At 41.6% G+C, this 19,375-nt stretch overlaps 1 protein-coding gene across 1 annotated transcript in view; it reads right to left on the bottom strand.

Annotated features, from left to right (window-relative positions):
• OTOG (otogelin) overlaps positions 1 to 19,375 on the bottom strand; it is a 956,473-nt gene that overhangs the window by 363,500 nt on the left and 573,598 nt on the right. The window contains exon 33 of the mRNA XM_069221482.1: positions 6,961 to 7,078. Within this exon, the coding sequence (XP_069077583.1) occupies positions 6,961 to 7,078 (118 nt within the window). The remainder of the gene's footprint in view (positions 1 to 6,960; positions 7,079 to 19,375) is intronic.

Here is a 19,375-nt window from a genome sequence, read left to right as displayed (position 1 = left end):
TGCTGGAAATTTATATTAGTTAATCTTAGGTGGAGGGGCTTTGGGTTTGATTTCTGGAAGTGGACATTAGTGTTGTACATCAAGTCAACTGTGAGACTCAGAACGGGTCATGTTATATCTTTCCAGTACACAACAGAAAGGGCAATTCGGCAGGTTTGCCCTCTGTGAACATGATTTTTACGTTAGCCGTAGAACCTCTGGCTAGTATACTCGGAGTGGATAGATAGTTTAGGGGAATCACCATGAATGGAGAACCTCAAATATTTTGCTATATGTGGATGATGTACTTTGTTTCTAAATAACAAACACAGATACAGAATTAGCAGGTAACTGCACTATGTGAAACCGGTACACGGATGTTTGTTTCCAGTACAGGAGAGACCTGGCCTGGCAGTTTGGGCTGGACAGTTCCCATGGGAAGCAGGGTCAAGACTGATTTGCATATGGCGGGGTCTAACCTGTGGTGGCATGGTGAGCAAAAGAACAATGGATTACACCCAGATCTGTGATTGGGGGTGAGTGTTTGAAGAGTTTCAGCACTCAGTCCATCATCCTTTTGTGTTGCTAAACTCACCCTAAGTGGCCAGGGTATTCACAGATGTGGGTCCCTTGCTCACCGTGCCACTGGATTCACACAAGTCCAGCTGATGAGAGGTGATACCCTGAAACCGGTCCCAGGATGCTTGTTTGTGGTCCAGGGAGGACCTGGCCTGGCAGTTCGGGCTGGACTGTTCCCATAGGGAGCAAGGTCAAGACTGATTTGCACATGGCTGGGTCCAAACTGTGGTGGCATGGTGAGCAAAAGAACAATGGATTAAACCCAGATCAGTGACTGCGGGTGAGTATTTGAAAAGTTTCAGCACTCCGTCCATCATTCTTTTGTGTTGCTAAAGGCACCCCACAAGAGGTACTGTTCCAAAAGAATCCTAAAAGAGAATTAGACAAGCTGATATGTGTAACTTCCTATGATCCCCTGTCTAACATAATAAAAAAAGTGGTTAGTAGGAATTGGAAGATACCTTCTTCGAAAGTTTGCATACCCCAATTTACCTTCAGGAGTAATATGTCAATAAAAGATATGGTGGTTCATGCTAGACCTAAGAGGAAAGAAAGGACACTACCATCCATGATTTATGGAAAATCCCCATAATCACGGGCCATTATCCATGTGCGGTTGTAATGTGTGTGCTCTTTTGTTGAAAGGAAAATGTGTGGATTTAGGTCCCTGAGATTCTGAACACACACACAAACTGCAGTAGAAGCAATGTAGTGTATAGTTTTACCTGCCCTTGCAATATGAGATTTTTAAGAATGACTCTCTGAAAAGCCAGAGTGAGAATTAATGAACATCGTGGCACAATAAGATGTGGGAAGGACAACACAAAACTAACCAGACACTTTTTGGGGATGGGTGACTCTGAGAATGACTTGAGGTCGGTAATCTTGGACAGGGTTATGAGTAAGAGTGCCCAAATGGCAGATAAAATATTTAACTATGAGCAATGTTAGATTTATAGATTGAGAATGGACACCGAGGACTTCAATGATGATATACCATGCGCCCAATTGAAGCACTGATAAACAATTAGGCATGATTTCATGGAAATTAAACAGATGGTCTAATATCATTGACACACCATAGTGTTATTATTGATGCCAGTGTAGTATATAGCTGACAAATTAATAACTATGGCTTAGTATTACTAAAGTAGAGAAGGAGTATCAGTCCTCTAAGTTATTTTGATGCATGTACTTTATTTTGGTAAAACTATGTCATGCTTATCCTATCTCAGGAAAATCAGAGCATGAGGTTATGCACATGTGAGATAGGACATGTCCTCTCATTTGTTTCTATGTTTTTTTAATTGTTTTTTTTCTCTAGCTATATAACTGTTGTAATTATGGGTTTGCATCATTCTGGGATATAGCATTGTCTGAAATAAGAGTCTACCAAAGCAACTGCTTTTGTATAAATATTATTCAGCTTGTGCGACATGTCAAAATTGGCAGTGGAATTTTCTTTCATATGACCTTACCCATTTTTTGAGCAAGAAACAAGCATAATAAACACAGCATTACAATATGGTTTTCACGAATCCACATCAAATGTGATTTTGTCATTCTGGATACCGCCAGACGTACACCAGCACGTGATCACAACAGCACACACAGGGACGCTGACTTTTAGTATGGGTGCGGGCAAAAAACAAAGCAATTTTTTACATGCTCTTGTTGTTCGAGGACCATGGATACAGACAGCACGTGACCGTGGTGGCATGCTCATGGACGCTAGCCTTTAGAATGTCCGCAGGTGCATTTATCTGCGCCCGACGCAACTGAGGCAGAGGAAGATCGGTGCAACTGAGACACTGTACCCTTGGAGTAGTGAGTAGAAATGGGTCTTAGGTCCTCTCATTTGAAACCTGAGACGGGCCTGGTTCTCTTACATTACTAGTTTACTTCAGCAGTGGCTTATAATTACTGCCACTATGAGTGAATAAAGATGACCTACAATTACCAATGGCTTGATTATCTGTTGTTTGGTTAAGAGTGTCTGTTTGTGTAGTGCTTTCATTTGGCTTGCACTATTCGCATAATTGTCATACTACTTAAGACACTTTAGAACCCAAAGCAGGCCTGATTTCCTTACATTCTTTGTTTACTTCTGCAATGGCTTATAATCACTGTCCTAAGAGTTAATCAAGGTGACTTTCAAATACCAATTGCTTAATAATAATCTGTTGTTTGTTAAGTGTATCTGTTTGAGTAGTGCCTTTAATTTGATTGTGGTACTCGCATAAATGTCATACTATTTAAAACATCATGTTAAGAGAGAGATTTATGAGTATCATTTCAATAAAGAGGCTGAGGTAAGCTGGTACTCCGAGTTAATTGGAGAACGTATTGTTACATACATATGTAAAGGGGATACTGGAGGTTCACTACATAGATCCCATTAGGGACCCATTGATGCGTTTGCATACTAGCTTACCATGAAAATAAGTGAAGAATGACATGCAATCATGGCCATGAAGTAACACCACTAAAAATTCAAAGTCCAAACAGTTTTAAGCAGTGGATAATAGAAATATCAGTTGTATATGAGCGTATAATACATATAATACAAGCATAACTTAAGCTATCTTTAGGCCTGCAAAAATGAAAGGGAAGCATGCATATCTCATCAAGATCTATGATTATAAGATTAAATATGTTATTGAGATGAGAGAACATTTCAGGCATGAACCATCCGGGTTGCCAGTGCACTGACAGCAAATGGCCTATATACACTATATAAAGTGAAATTAGAATAAGGGGGATACACTAGCTGATAGAGTGATTTGTAACTCTTAAAAATCTATTGTTTTTAAAAGAGTGTGACAACAGGGAAGCGTCTACCCTCTTAGAGCAGATGGGGCCATAAAGACCTAAAGTTGGGTAAGAAACAAATGCATTATTCAACATAGCATTCATATATTCTACTCCCATAGGTATTTCCTACACACAAGACCAAATATATGAAGCATGAGAAAGCCCCTCAAGCATCCCATGTGATTTGTAATAGAGATGGATTCACATTGTTGTACATTAGTGTGTGCACATTTTTTAACACATGTGAAGTCAAGTGCCCACAATAGCATTCATACTTCTATAAGTATGTCTGATTCTCAACAGAATTATTTTTATAAATTCCACATAGTCTTACAAAGACTGTAGGTAGGAGAGCCATATGCCTCCTCAATTTCCACTACTCCCCTACACTTAGTTGGGAAAAGGCAGGGAGGCTTATGGGCCCTGAAGAAGCCGAGCATTCCATTTGGGCATGTAGATATTGGCTGAAACATCGGCAAACTAGGGATGCCAGAATCATTGTATTCCGAAGCAGCATCCGACTTTGTGTTTTAAATTATGACATGAGTTCCCACTAATAAACTAATTGTGTAAACCCATGACCATGTTTTAACTTGAACTGGATTTTGTCCAGAAGCTACAAATATATTGTATTGAATCCTACTTCGTTTTAATGGGATAACAGGAGTTAGCTTTATCTTTGGCTTGCAGACCCGTGCCCCCATCACCTGGTGACTTTTGACCTACTTAGCTTGCTCTGTCTTAGCACAGTTAATTATTTATTTCTTCGAAGATGGCTGCTTTGTTTAGAGTTAGGCCACTTGTTATGAGTTACATTATCAGTGTCACCGCGCTAAGGCCTCAAGATCAAGCACCAAAGACAAACAAACAGTAGCTGTTCACACTTAGGGATTTACCCTCTCTATACTTTTGAGGGATTGTTTATATTATTTGCCATCCCAAGCATGTCTGTTATCTATTGTTTGGGAACACACCAACGTCAGGGGTCCTTGAAGATCTGTATAAATATATTTCACCTTAGACAGATAATCAGAGGGATTCCGACCAGAGGGCATCGCCACCATCGCTGATATCGATGCTGCAGTCGTCTTGACACTGACCCAGTCTTCGTGTCCCTGCAGAGTCTGAGATAGAGACCTCATTCCAAGGTAACGAGGGTTGGGGGCTTCTCTCATGGACATGGCACTGGAACATTAGGTTTAACAAAGCCAGCTCTCCTTTAGGTAGGAGGTTAGGCCTTTCACATTAGCGTATTAGGGCATAGTACATCTCATATGTCTTATCCTGTGCATTGTAAGATGGTGGGGGTCTTTGTAATAATGACTCTCGTCTTCACAATTCTGTTTCTTGCATTATTCGTTAGCCTAATCATTGTATCCCATGCAACTTATCGCAAATTGCAGTTATGTTGAATAAAAACTATTGAAACGTTACTGCATCTTTGTCATTGCCTATGTTTGTATGAGACATGATATATCTGTGAGAAAAGGGTAGTCTTCGTTTAACCACAACACTCCCTGAGATGTCTTATTCTCGAGTCCATGCATAAAGGTTGCCACAAATCACCTTTTACTATTGTGTTTCTGGTGAGGTGCTGCTAGTGAGCCGGTAAGGTTGGGACAACAGTTGCAACTTGTTGTAGGAAAGGCGTAGTCGCCTACAAACAAAAGTACTGTCATCCTTTAACCAGCAGTCTTGCCTAGAGCAAGAGTCCAAACTACGACAATATGAGTTTCCAAGAAATGGTTGAACCCACCCTAGCGGTACTTATCTACTGGGGTGAGAGAAAACGCTGATGAGGAAGAATGCAACCATTTGATGGGTGAGACATTTCTCTTAACATTTTATTATTTTAAATATTTCTTAGAGATTTGGCATTTAGGTATAAATGTCGAAAATAAATCTATTGTCTGTTGGACTTTAGTGTAGGTTTAGTCCAATATTTATACTTGGTGACAACCTTTAAAGTAGGGGGAATCCCCATAATGCCCCAGGCCAGGTTCCAGAAACGTCCCCCCTCCCCTGTCAAGGCTCCAAGAAGTCACGAGTGGCAATAGACTAGTGTCAGGTTCCTTTGTGATTGTTGGAGGAGAGCCCTTTGAAGTGTAAGAGGGGCAAGGCACAGTCCCCTCAGCCATCCTGGCAGGATGGTCTATTCTGTCCATACCTAATCCAGTTTTTGTTCATGTCTGGAAGGAATTAACAAAGGCTAACAGCAGAACCATTCATAGTCATGTGACCCATGGCACTGGCAGAAAGCGCAAATTGTTATGACACAAAAATGACAACTTTCCGAAAGTGGCATTGTCAGAATTATGACTTAAAATCTGACTTTAGCATAAAGAGGATTTTAAATTGGCAATTCAAGCATAAACACCATATTCATATCTGTTCCTAATCAAAAGTTATCACTTATTAAAATATAAGGTAACCTAGAGCTACTGGTTGCAGTGGCAGTCCTGTGACATATTTTAAAAGGGTACTTTAGTGAGTGGCACAATGAGTGCTGCAGGTCAAACAGTAGCATTTAATTCACAGGCCCTTGCCCTTTATTAATGGCCTACAAGTAAATTAAAATGTACCAATCAAGTATATGGTGATTGTACTGTGTTGTGGAGTGAGAATACAAACAATTTACCACTGGTTAGCAGGGGAAAGTGCAAAGAGTCCTAGTGGCAACAAAAAAAGGTTGAGCACCACAAAACAAAAAAATATGGGGGAAGCCCAGTAAAAAAAAGGCCAGGTCCAACACATCCTTTCTCTGTCAATGCCTAATTTGTACAGGTGGTTGCAGGTGTTTGGAATTGGCACTCACTTTTGGAGACTGGGACATATTTCCATCATCAAACTGAATTTGTGACAAGGAGGAGAATGGCAGAAAATTGATTAAAAAGGGGAAGAGAAATATAGGAAAAAGTGACAAAGGGAGGTAGAAGAGATGAGAAACCCCACCATTGTGAAATGAAGAGACTGGATGAGAAAAGAGGGCAGATAAATGTAAAGAGGCCCAAAGTGGATTTAAAATTAAGCAGGCTTTTGGCAAAATGTGTGGCAGGCTCGTAAGAATAACCTGGGGCCCCTACACTAATAGAAACCCAAATGAGTGAAGATACCAATTAAGGCTTTTTCCCCTGGAGAAGTTGCACACCATGAATGCACTGCTTTGAAATATCTAAATCATCAATTACTGTATTGGATGACTGTGATCATCTTTGCTTGCATGCAGGCATCATTACACTACTGCGAGGATATCGGCTGTGCCTGTAGCTATCTTTGTAGTGGTTCAGTGCAATCAGCAAGGGGCCAAAATCAGATGGAGCAGATGGATTTACTGAGACAGATACATTTCTAACAGGAAGGTAATAATGCCAATACTACATTTCTTTGTTTCCTAGATAAATGAAAATGGTAGTACATGCAATTGGATCAGAAGATTATTCATTCGTTTACAGCTTGCTATTATCTTTTGCTGATAATTCTCTAAACCAGTTTTATTGTAAATGATATGCTGTCATCCAAATTATACCTGCTACCGCATTCCCTTGTCATAGAAAGTCAACATCAACAAAAAATGTTTGAAACACTTACTTTGGCACAGCCTGGCAAGTCTCCCCCAAAGGATCCCTGCATGTTTTGAAGCAAGCTGCTGCACAGGCTTCGTACCTCCACTCACAAGTAGAGTAGGATGAATACTTAAACTTTGCATCTAGGAGAAGACAGAACATATATACATATGATGACTGTTTTGCAAAGGTATTCTTGGTATGTAAAAGGTTATATGGTAACATTACAATCAACATTATCTTGTTCTGTTTCTTGAATTACATGTATTTATGTTATAAACTTGTGGGAGGATATTTATGTTTTATGTTTATATTAATATTGAAACCTTCTTCACTATATTTCTGTAAGGAAATTACTTTTTGCATTATCACCCCCATTTATTTTGGACTGATGCTGCTGTTTTTTGACTCTGCGTACTGGGATTCTATTAATCGGGCCTCAGTGCATGTGATCTGATCCCTAAAGCATGTGCAAATTGGCTATACTCATAATTGGCACATTTATCTTACCTATAATTTCCTAGTATATAACACAAAATGTACACAGGGTCTGCAATTCAAATGCCACTAGTGGACTGTAGCACATATTGTGCCACCACTAAAGTGACAATGAAAAACATGACTACAGGCCTGCCACCAGTAATCTGGCTATGCAGGTTGAAAATGAAAATTCAACTTGGCAAAATATCCCCTTTTGACTGTCATACACCCTCCTTTTAAATATTATTATTACACTCCTAAGTAAACATTAATGCTCAGTAAGACAGGCTGCATGGTATACAAAATAGGACATGTAAAAGTTTAATGTAAAATATGTCCTTCCGGTGAAATGGCCCCAAAAGCTATTTTCACTGCAACAGGAATAGTTGTTCCATAGAAAAGTACTTGGAGTTAATATTAAAATGTATGAATGCTATTTGTGCCTGGGAACCAGCTAAAAAGCTAATTAATTACATGTTTTTAATTCTTATCACAAATCCAATCTATTAGTAAACTCAGATTTAAACAAAATATTTCACAAAAGTGCTTTTAATAATTCATGTTTCCTGACTAAACCTTCTAGCTTAGAAGTCCATATGCATGCGATTCCAGCTGTTACACCGGAGCTGAACAGCTCTTTAATGAGGTGTGAGCTAGGGGTGGGTAAAAGACACAAAATATGACTCTTCGTAATTATGCAGAGTTACATAATAACTGCGAGATTCATGTGGAGTTCTGCCAAAGGGGAGAAATAGCTCATGGTGTGATTATAATGCTGAGAACTTATCCTGCACTGAAAAATCAGGGCGAATGGCACTATGTGGTGTGCCAGAGGGCACAGCTATTGGAGTTGATTTTGCTACAGCTACAGTAGATGTTTTTCTCGATCGACAGCCTTCTGACCACAAACAGTTGCGTCCGCCTGTGACCACCCATGTTAGAAAAATCTCGACAGATGTCCTCCTAGTGATCACAAATCATGCTAGGTGATGCCAAATCTCACTCACACTTACTGTTTTGGAACCTGGTGTGAGAAAATATTGTGCCACAAGGAAATTGGTAGAATTTAGCCAGAACTCCGCATTACAAGGGTAACACAGAATAGCCAAAATTCTGCCAATTCCTCTGGCAGAACATAATATTTTGCCAACCCCTAGTGTAAACTTCTCAGAGCTGAGATAAAGGCCATGCATACTGGGAGTTGTTCTGCTCCCCTGTCAGAATGACTATCTGGGAAGTTTCCAGGAAAATAATTTTCTACAAAGAGGTCTACTCTGCCTGCACCCTTCTCTTGTTTTTAGCCAGCTAGTCACCAATCCCAGTGGAGAAGGAGCTGCCACCAGAACCACTTTTGAGTGAACACAGAGGAGAGTTTATTAATTTCCTTGGCCACACCTGTAGTGTGACCATGGGAGATCTGCACAAGGGGGAAGAAAGGTTCTGCCATGTTGGGTTTAGGTAGAGCGGGAACTGTGGGATGACTTCTTGTCGGGCTCATAGGAGCTTCTGCACAAGAAGGTAGAGTTACCCCAGGGAGCTTTTTCCTTGTTGGTTAGGGAGGGGCCAGGAGTCACCCAGGAGTCACCCCTACCCACAGGCTAGTGTTAGGATAAATAAGGCTCCCCTGGGCACCCTCTTTAGGACCATTGGACCTGCAGACGACAAGAGAAGGACTGCATATGCTGTTGAGACCTGTGAGCAAACCCAAACAGCTGGACTTTTTCACACTTGTACCCAGGACAAAGAAGTGGACCCCAAGGTTCAATTGGCTGGGCTCCTGTTAATCTACAGAGACACAAAAGCTGCAAAAAGCCCACTTTTCTGAAAGAGCCTAGCTGACTAGTTTCTACTGGATATACCCTGGACCCTACTAGTGGCTTTTCTTGGAGTGAGTCCTGCCCCTAAGTGCTCTTCCTGAGGTCCTAGAACTCTTGGGTGGTGTCAGAATGTACTCCTTTGGCCTAAACCAAAAAGCTTGGGACTTAAAAACGTTTTGCTAAATTCTCGCCAGGAGAACCGTTAAAAATTCTGGGACCAATCTGTCAGCTCATCTGCCCCGGGTGCATCATTGATGGGCCTGACTTTTCTTCAGATTCCGCTATGTTCCTTTCTACAACTCCTGGCAAAAGTCCAATGATGTTAAACCTTTTTGGCTACAACCTGCAGCTTTGCCCCGCTGATGAAATCTGACTTTCAGAAAAGAGTATAATTAAGGTAGAAATCTTCACTGGACATGATGCCTCACAGGCTTCATTCAGTCTATGTCAGTGACTTTCAGTTTGCCAACTCTGGACTTTCTCTGTTTAGAGGTTTTCCCGCCTTCATTTGCAACTTCATCAAGACCTTGTCCTTTGTCAACGTATCATCAACAAGCCTGTCTTTGGGTCCAGCCGTGCCCTACTGAGAACTTCTTGGAAATTGTTAAAATTTGGAGGTAGGTTTATGATCTGGACCAATCCGACGTGTATTTCTGAACTGCGATCCATCAACGCCATCCTTAATCCTTTTCTTTCTTCTGATCTAGCTTAACCAGTGGCCCACCGTTGGCTTTTTTTGTGCTATTTTTATTAGAATTTTGTTGTTTTGTTATCATTTTATTCATTAGAATATTCTCTAAATTGGAGTGGAGTTTTCATTGGGTTGTGTTTTTGACTTTTTAACTGTTTTGTGACTTTACACATTTTCTTAAGATAAGCCTAGCAGCGCTGTGCCAGTGGTTGAGCTCAGGTATACATTATTTAAATCTTTACAGGACTTAAGAATAATAGTGACATCATTGCTTGTGGGGGAGTTCTCTTGATCACAGTTGGCTTTTGCTGTCAAAGTAAGATTTTCAAAGCATTTGAGACAGAAGAATACTGGCTAATGGCTTGCTAGGCGGTTTTGTATGCATTATGTTGTGACCTAAACAGTGGCTGTGCGAAGTAACAGTGCTTTTGTGCTCTTCCAATCAAGAGTATGGAGTGTCCATCCACTTTTCATTTTTACCCTTTTTACCACTTCAACTCTCTATCTCCCTTCCCCCACCCCCACCCTATTACTAAGTCAAATCAAATCAAGACACTTGTGAAGTGCACAGCTACTCACTTGAGTGTCTCAACTCTACAGGTGAGTGAAAATGAAAACCTTCACGGGGAAAAATTAAAACACTCCATTAAAAGGCCAAGTTTTCAAATGGTGTGAATGTGCCTAGGCTCGGCGATACAGTGACAAAGAGTTCCAACCTCTAGTTGCAATAGCAGAGAAGGAAGAATCACCCCATTTTTTCCTCTTAGTATTAAATGACTGTCAGTACTGCAACCACAGAACACAAAGTTCTGGTAGGCTGGTAATGCAGGCACCACTTAGGCAAATAATTAGGTCCCAGTTCATAGAAAGCTTTGTGGACCACCGTCAATTCTTTGAATTTCACACTTGCCTTTATCAAGCACTCTGAGAGCCCCCAGTAAAGTACCTTCGCATAGTCCAGCCGGGATGTTATCAAAGAATGGACAGGGATCCTCTGACAAGAGGGGGGAGCATAAACAGAAACTTCCTCATCATCCTAAGAAGGCCAAAGCATGTCCTAACCATGCTCTCAAGTTGTGACTTAGAAAGGAGATTATTATAAAATTTTACTACTAAATTCCTGATTACAGTGGAAGAAGTCGGAGGAGAGGAGGATGAGTTGGACCAGATCTCTCCTCCCGATGGCATTGCATTGAAGAATATTATGGGACATCCAATTGAACACTGCCGAAAAGCATTACTTAAATTTGTTCTGGGCCCTTGAAATGTCTCCATCCCACGCTAGCACTAACTCTGTGTAGTCGGCATAGAAATAATCTGCACCGCAAAAGACTCCATCAAGGATGCCAGTGGACAGATATAGATATTGAATAATATCGGACTGGAAGCAGAGACCTGGGAAACTTCAAAATCCAAGAACTTGGGATCAGGTGCAAACAGTGCCATCCACAACGACTGGCATCTGTTCGATAAGAAAGAGCATAGACACAAAAGAGCTGTCCCACCTATCCAGATGTCCTGCAAGCATTGCAGCAGGATCGAGTGGGAGACCATAACAAATGCTGCTGAATGGTCCAGCAACAATAAGGCCACCTTTTTCTACTATCCGAGTTTGATAACATCAGAGACTTCAACTAAGGCAGATTCTGTGGTAAATCCAGGGCGGAAACCCGATTGCGAAAGATAAAAATGTAAACTTCGCACTTGTAAAGCGCACTACTCACCCTTTAGGGTCTCAAGGCGCTGTACGCATACCGCTGTGGAACCCCTCCTGGCTTTTCCCTGTGAGGCACCCACTCCTGGGGACCCCCAGGGTGAAGCCTGGCATCCAAGCACTGTCGGCAATTGTGGAGATTAAGCAAGCTATTGCCCAGAGTTACAGAGTGGGACCCACTAATTACATTAGGCACCAAGGCAAGAATTATCTGGTCCAAGGGAATTGAGCCCAAGACCGCCAAGGTGGGAATTGAACCCTCATCCCAGGCCAGATCTCTGCATCAGGGTTTGCCGCTCTAACCATTGTACCACACTACTCCCAATCAGTGGTCAATCAGATGAAGCATCTGATTGACCACAAGGTAACTGGAAAGCTGAGTATTGATCAGTTTTTACTGAATTTTAAAAGAAGCTGTCAGCAAGGAAATCGGCCTATAATTGGGCAAAATAGACTTATCCACTGACGGTTTCTTCAACAGCGGGGTGAGTTTAGCTTTCATCCAACACTTCGGGATGATAGCCTGTAGTAAGGACTTATTTAATAACAAATTTAGGCCAGGATTGATTACCTCTGCATGAGTACCCAGAATCTGGGGCAGACACGGATCCTCAGGAGAACTGAGAGCACATGAGGCGGGCAGAGCTAACAAGGGATGGCCTCCCGCTTAATTAGATATTTACTATTGTTGACAATGCAATCATCTTGCCCTGAGGAGTTAGTTATATCCTCTGAACCTGTACCACTCAATTCTAAAAAAAAATCAGATAGCTGAGAACAGAGCTTTGATAATGCTTCTAATGTCTGAGGGAGAGCGGACGGGTTAGTCATTTTTTTTCTGATCTTAAAAACCTCTCTAGGTTATTAGACGTCAAGATTTCAGTCGCCAGATAATTTGTTTGCACTTTTTCTATTCCTCCATGATAAGAGGAGAACTCTTTTTTATAGCGCTCCTTATCTACTGGTCAAGAGTGTTTATGCCAAGCACTTTCAAGCTTTTTGCACTGATGTCTCAAGGCTCTAAGCTCATCGTCAAACTAGGGGGATGACGGTCTTCTCTGGAAGCTTAAGCCTACTCCATAAGGTGCTATCTGGTCAGCCATATTGGTTAGCCAGGCATTGAGTGCCAGTGCATCATTTTCAATGCTACTGGAAAACACTAGGGTATTATATTTAAGGTTCAGAGCTATTTCCTTAGTCTTATTCTTAGCCCAGTTGCGATGTGGTAGAGAGGGATTAAGCCTTCTAACACTATGACCTTGTTCCAACATCCAGCAGGAGAACACTGTTGACATGTCAGACCACACATTACTCAGGACCTCACACACCCTGATATGACTATTGCAAAAAATAGGGTCAAGAAGATGACCTGCCAAGTGGGTAGGTTTGTCCACTAAATCAATCATATTGCAAGTGGACATCATGTCCCACAGACGAGAGGCATGATGATCTTCAGACTTATCCAAGTGTATATTCAGATCTCTGAGTACCGTAAAGGTAGAATACTTTAACATAAAGCTGGACAGTCTTTCCTCCAGTGACATCAGGAAATTAGAGGCACGGCTAGGAGGGCAATAAAGTAACAATCCCAACACTGTTTTGTTCGGGACGGGGAAACACTGAAGCCCAAAGATTCAGTCCCTGATAGTTCAGGGCTTGTAAAGGAACTCAGTTTCAGGGAGTGTTTAAAAATAATGGTGACACCACCCGTCTCTTTCCTACTCTGTCATGATGAACGATTGAGTATTAATAGAAAGCAAACATTCTTAATAAAAATTAGTAACTAAAATGAAATGTTTAATGCGTACTAAAAGGCCTAAATGGAGAAACGTGTGTTCGAAAAATAAAATGTGCGTGTTTAAAAATGTGTCTGACATGGTGTTAGCCACTTCGAGTTTGATGTGAAATAAACGGTGCCTGTAAAAATGTAGTTTGATTATTTATAACTACATGTACTGAAAAAACATGAATAATATCAATGTACTACAGAGCTAATGGTTTGAAATTATTATACATGTTTTAGTCTTCATGTATTAGCATTAGTAAAAAGATCCATGTTTTAGTATTTTTCCAGAAGCAGTGTTAAAATGTTATACTGAAATGCTTTTGCAAACATTGTTTATGAAAGCTCACAGTGGAAAGCTATGGCGTTCCCTGTCCTTCTCGTACTGGACTTCCTTGTGATAAATGTTGCAGGTGTTAACAGTGAGCCTCAGTATTTTAAATGAAGCAATACTAGCTAAATGTTATGTTTGGTGCTGCTGTTTTAAAAAATGTAATTATTACATGGAAACTGCTATCCGGAGAGGAGTATGAAAGTGACCATATCTTGGATAGAGAACAAAGAAAGATACAACTGAAGCCCAGATGACATTTTATTGGCTGCGCACTAACCCACCTCAATGTCTTGTCCAATAGAAGCCTAGCTAGTAACTTTTGAGACTTTAATTTAGCAAAGCTTTAGGTGATGCAAGTCAGTTTAGTTTTTCATTCAGCTCTGGTCAGTCAGTGTAGATTCTAGTTATCTCTTACCAGTGTCAGTTCTTTGCAGCTTTTATATTTACCGTATGATTTTAACAGTTCAGTTACATTAGGCCCAACATTACTGAACTGTTGCCCCTTCCTAAGTTCCTGATGCTGTTCTCTGTAGACCTGCTGTTCCTGTGCTCTATTGATGAAGACTCCACAAGGTGCTGTCTCATTAAGGAATATAACCAACGTGCATTTGTTTTTCCTTTGCAGGTTTTTCCCTCCATTTGTTTGTTTGTTCCGTACTTAAATGTTTTTCTAAATACACTTTTGTCTTATTTTTTATTTTTGCATGTGACAAAGCCCAGCCCACAGGGATTAGAATTTGGTAGTTAGGATGTCTGATCCAACAATTAATTTAAATGTTTATTAATTGATTGAAATTGATTCAGTTTCACACATAAATGAAGTTTGCTATATCTAAAAAAATGTTTTGCAGAATTCTTTTGGGGTGTTTAATGGTAATTGCATTTATTAGATTGAGATTCTTCAGTCATTTATGTGACGTTAACATTGTCAATTTAAGGGCAATAAATGTTTACATTTTACTACATTGGTGTGGTAACATGACCACATAGGTCATGGTGTGTATACATTTCTAATTCATTATTGTTGATTTGATGATCTCATTACTCCTGTCTGAGTCAAAAGATTCGAGTCGACCTCTGAGGGTAGTAGATGTTACTGCCCTGTTACGTGTCACCTTAGCTTAATATTAGGAGGTCACACTCCCACAGTAACCTTGCAGAACTGCAAAGGCAATATCTGGTGCCACCCAGTCATTCATCCAAGTTTCAGTGAGAAAGATAATGTCCAAGAGTTGTCTCTAAGGAGCTCAAAGATATGCATTGCATTATTGTGCAGAGGTTCAACATTTATCATTGCCACCTGAATCCTTAATGTACTAGTGGATAGCTTGATAGCACTGGAAAAGCATTTGCCCAAAAAAGCTTTGACAACCTGTTTACACCCTTCTAATTTAAAGGAACTGTGCAGACAGGAAAATGGCAGAGTGGAAGTAGTTAAATCAAGTGTCGCGGAACATAGCGAACTTGGATTTAATGTATGAATATCCTTCGAGAGTACCTCTGGCGAGGACCCGGCTGAGGAGAAAATTGGGCAGCGTTGCTGGCGCTGGCCAAGTGTGAACAAGTGCAGAGAAGCTTGACTTAGGCGCCTCTGGCGCTCCACCGGCATGTCCGCACACTGGTCCGTAATAAATTCTTGCAGTCCATGCAGCCGCTAGACTGCTAACTTTCCAAAATGTGGTCCCAGAATGGCTCTAAGCAGAATTAAAAAATGGCACGATCATGCTGAACATGGCGTTCCTCTGTGTGTCAAAAGTGTGAGTGCAAAATCGAATTGAGGTAAGTATTGTTAAAAGTTTTTAGGCATTAAATTCAGGGAAAAATAGAGTAAACAATTCCCCTAAGTCACATCCGCGCACCGGCCCACCTTAAATCTTTGCAGTCCATGCAGATTATTACTTATCAATGCAGTATGTGTAAAAGTTAATCAGCTCCATCTCAATAATTCCTAATACTATCTAGAAAGCTAAAAAAAACACAACATTGCTCCCTTCCATAGTAGGGCTGTCAAATCGATGATTGTTAATGGGATCTGTGTTTTTTTCATATCATTTCAAGCTGTTCTAATTTCCATTAACTTTCCTGCCATAATAAAAGACAGATCAGGGAAAAGTGCTAATGAAAAACCAGTGAGGTTTTAATTCACATTTTCTCACTACCTTTGGTATGTAGTAACACTTTTATCAGGAAATCCTGAAAGTATTTAATCACTGTTCTTGAATGGAATCCATCTTTGAGTAGAAGATATGGGACATGATGTGCTATCAATAGTTGAATATTCTACGACAGAGATTTGATTGGTCCCTGAAGCGAAGTTACATGGGAGCTTAGTGATGCATCTGATACTTCTATGGTTTATATGAGAACAAACCTGTGCATCAGCATCTTCCCTGGTATCCATTCCTTCTGGTATGAAGTTTTCATATTTACCCTCTTCAAGCTTTTTTTCTGGGACTTTGGACCTTCTTTCCGGAATCCTAAGTGTTTCTGCATTTTTGATGTGGAGTTTAACTTGTGCTTCCATCTGGATAATTATTTTCTCAGATTGTTCATTAGCTACTGAGACTTAGATCTTTTCTGACATCATATCAACCTTGTTCTTTCGACTTTCCAATTGGACATATGCAGATCCTGATTAGACTATTCATTGCCCTTACAAAGAATATCTATAAGTGAAGTTCTTGTGAAGCTTCTAAGGGTAATTCTTTTATGTTTTGCATCTCCACAAAATTATTTTGCTTAATGTTTCTTTTTTCTACAAAGCTAATAACTTGTTTCTGGTGTAATTTGTTCATTATGATATTTCTTTTTAGTTTCAGGTTCCTCTCTTAAATTTAAGTCACTTGTACAAGTTAGTATTCGGGTGCATCTAAAATTTGACAATTGTACAACAAAAACAAACTGTGAGCAAGTAAATTATTAGCTGGGGTGGATGATAGTCCCCTAAAAGCAGTAATGCCACTATTCGTCTTAGGTCCAGTCAGTAATTTAAACTTGAGCTCCACCCCAGGTAGCAATGGCACAGAGCAGACAGACTTAACTGAAGGTAATGTGTAAAGCGTTTAATAGTCCCAAAACAGTTAAAAAGTCAAAAAAACACAATCAAAGGAAAACCCCAGTACAATTTAGAGAATATTTTAACCCCTTCCCGGCCAAGGAAGTAGTGATTACGTCCGGTGGTGTGGCGCTGAGGCACCACGGATGTAACCACTAAGTCCTGGTGTAGGCCCTTGGGGGAAGCGCTTGTGCTCCCCCTGAGGGCCTCCCCTCCACACCCCCCATGGCAGGGCTGGGAGGGGAATTGCTTCTCCTTCCACCCCGACCGCGCAGTGCCGTCTGATGACATCAGCACGCAATCGCATGCTGACCTCATCAGAGGTCACCTCCCATCGCGCTGGAAGCATGCTTCCAGCGCAATGTGGAAGAGAAATGCTCAGCATTTCTCTTCTGCTCGGGAGGAGGGGGCCGGCAGAGGCATGAAAGGAAAGGAAAGTCCTTTCCTTTCATATCTCTGCAAGCATTTCTGATGCCCGATCGCATCGGGAATTTTTTCGGGTGATACTTACACATAAGTGGAGCGGCCCCTTGGGCAAGGGCCGCTCCCCAGGGGGCAAATTATTTTTAGCCCATTTATGCTCCCCCTGGGGGCAGATAGGCCTAATATAATTAGGTCTATCTGCCCCCATGGGGGGCAGGAACCCCCTAGACACCAGGGATAATTTTCTTCTTGTTTATTTCTTTTTTTTATATGTGGGGAGCGACCCCTTAGGCAAGGGTCACTCCCTGGGGGGTGGGGGCAAATACAGTTTAGGCCATTTCTGCCCCACTGGGCAGAAACCCCTAGACACCAGGGCTTTTTATTTATATATACTTACGCATAAGGGGAGCGGCCTCTTGGGCATGGGTTGCTCCCCAGGGGGACAAAATATGTTTAGGCCTTTTCTGCCCCCCCGGAGGCAGATAGCCCTATTGTAATTAGGACAATCTGCCCCCAGGGGAGGCAGAAACCTCTAGACACCAGTGATATATCTTTTATTAATTTACTTTATGTTTTTATGTATGCGGAGAGACCCCTTAGGCAAGGGTCGCTCCCCTGTGGGGCAAATTGTACTTAGGCCATTTCTGCCTCCCTTGGGGGCAGATCGGCCTATTTTTATTAGGCCAATCTGCCCCCAAGATGGGCAGAAATCACTAGACACCACGGATTGTTATGTGTGTACGTGTGTGTTTTGTATGGGGGCAGCCCCTTGGGCAATTGTCGCTCCCCCAAGGGGGGCAGAAAGGCCACCAGAGACCAGGGAAGATTGGGAAATTACCCCCGATCCAGACCCCGGGGGGGGGGGGGGCAGAAAGTCTACTAGATGCAAGGGAATAAAAAAAATAAAAAAAATAGTGGGAGGTGGCTACCAACCAGTATGGGCCTGGTTATGCGCCCACCCCAACTGAAGGGGGTAACAGTCTTTCAGCTCTCCCCCGCACACTAAAACATCTTCTCCCATGGCAATCAAGAGAACATTTGATTATTTTGGGTTTTGGTTTTACATTTGGGTCATGAGAGCTTGGCTAACCCTCAAAATCGTCCCACTTGGAATGGTGAGGGCTATACTTTTTGGACTTTAGGACACTGCCATGTAGAAAAATCCACAAGACCTAGACACATCGGAAAACTAAACATCTGGTTGATTCCAGGGTGGTGTGCTTCACATGCACCCCACACCATTTTCATACCCACAATGCCCTGCAAACCTCCAACTTTGCTCGAAATCACACATTGTTCCCGCATTTTTGTGATGGAACCTTCCGGAATCTGCAGGAATCCTCAAAATTCCTACCACCCAGCATTGTCTCATCTATATAGATAAAGATTCTGCTGCACCTGTCAGCCTAAACTTTTTTTCAAACTGCCCTTTTGGACCCGCTTTGGTTCCCCCTCAGTTTCGACATGTTTTTGGCTGTTCCCTGTCACAGGCACTTGGACCACCTACACAAGTGAGGTATAATTTTTACCGGGAGACTGAGGGGAACGTTCGGTGGAAGGAAATTTGTCCCGGTGATCCCGCACAGAAATGTGGGAAAAATTTGATTTTTTAGCTAAATTTGAGGTTTGCTGAGGATCCTGGGTAAGTAAATATTAGGGGATCCAACCAAGTCACACCTCCTTGGACTCCCTCTGGTGTCTAGTTTTCAGAAAGGTCTGGGTTTGGTAGGTTTCCCTAGATGGCTGCTGAGCCATGGACCAAAAACGCAGGTGCCCCCCGCAAGAACAGGTAGTTTTGTATTTGATCATTTTGATGTGTCCAGATAGTGGTTTGGGGCATTTCCTTTCGCGGGCACTAGGCCTACCAACACAAGTGAGGTACCATTTTTATTGGGAGACATTGGGGGAACACTGGGTGGAAGGAAATGTGTTGCTACTATCAGATTCCAGAACTTTCTGTCACCAAAATGTGAGGAAAAAATGTTTTTGGGCCAAATTTTGAGGTTTGCAAAGGATTCTGGGTAACAGAACCTGGCGAGAGCCCCACAAGTCACCCCATATTGGATTCCCCTACGTGTCTAGTTTTAAAAAATGTGCAGGTTTGGTAGGTTCTCCTGAGCTAGAGGCCAAAACCCACAGCTAG

Source organism: Pleurodeles waltl, chromosome 3_1 (assembly GCF_031143425.1).
Source record: "Pleurodeles waltl isolate 20211129_DDA chromosome 3_1, aPleWal1.hap1.20221129, whole genome shotgun sequence".
NCBI classification, from domain to species: domain Eukaryota; kingdom Metazoa; phylum Chordata; class Amphibia; order Caudata; family Salamandridae; genus Pleurodeles; species Pleurodeles waltl.
This window is presented reverse-complemented; position numbering and strand designations above follow the sequence as displayed.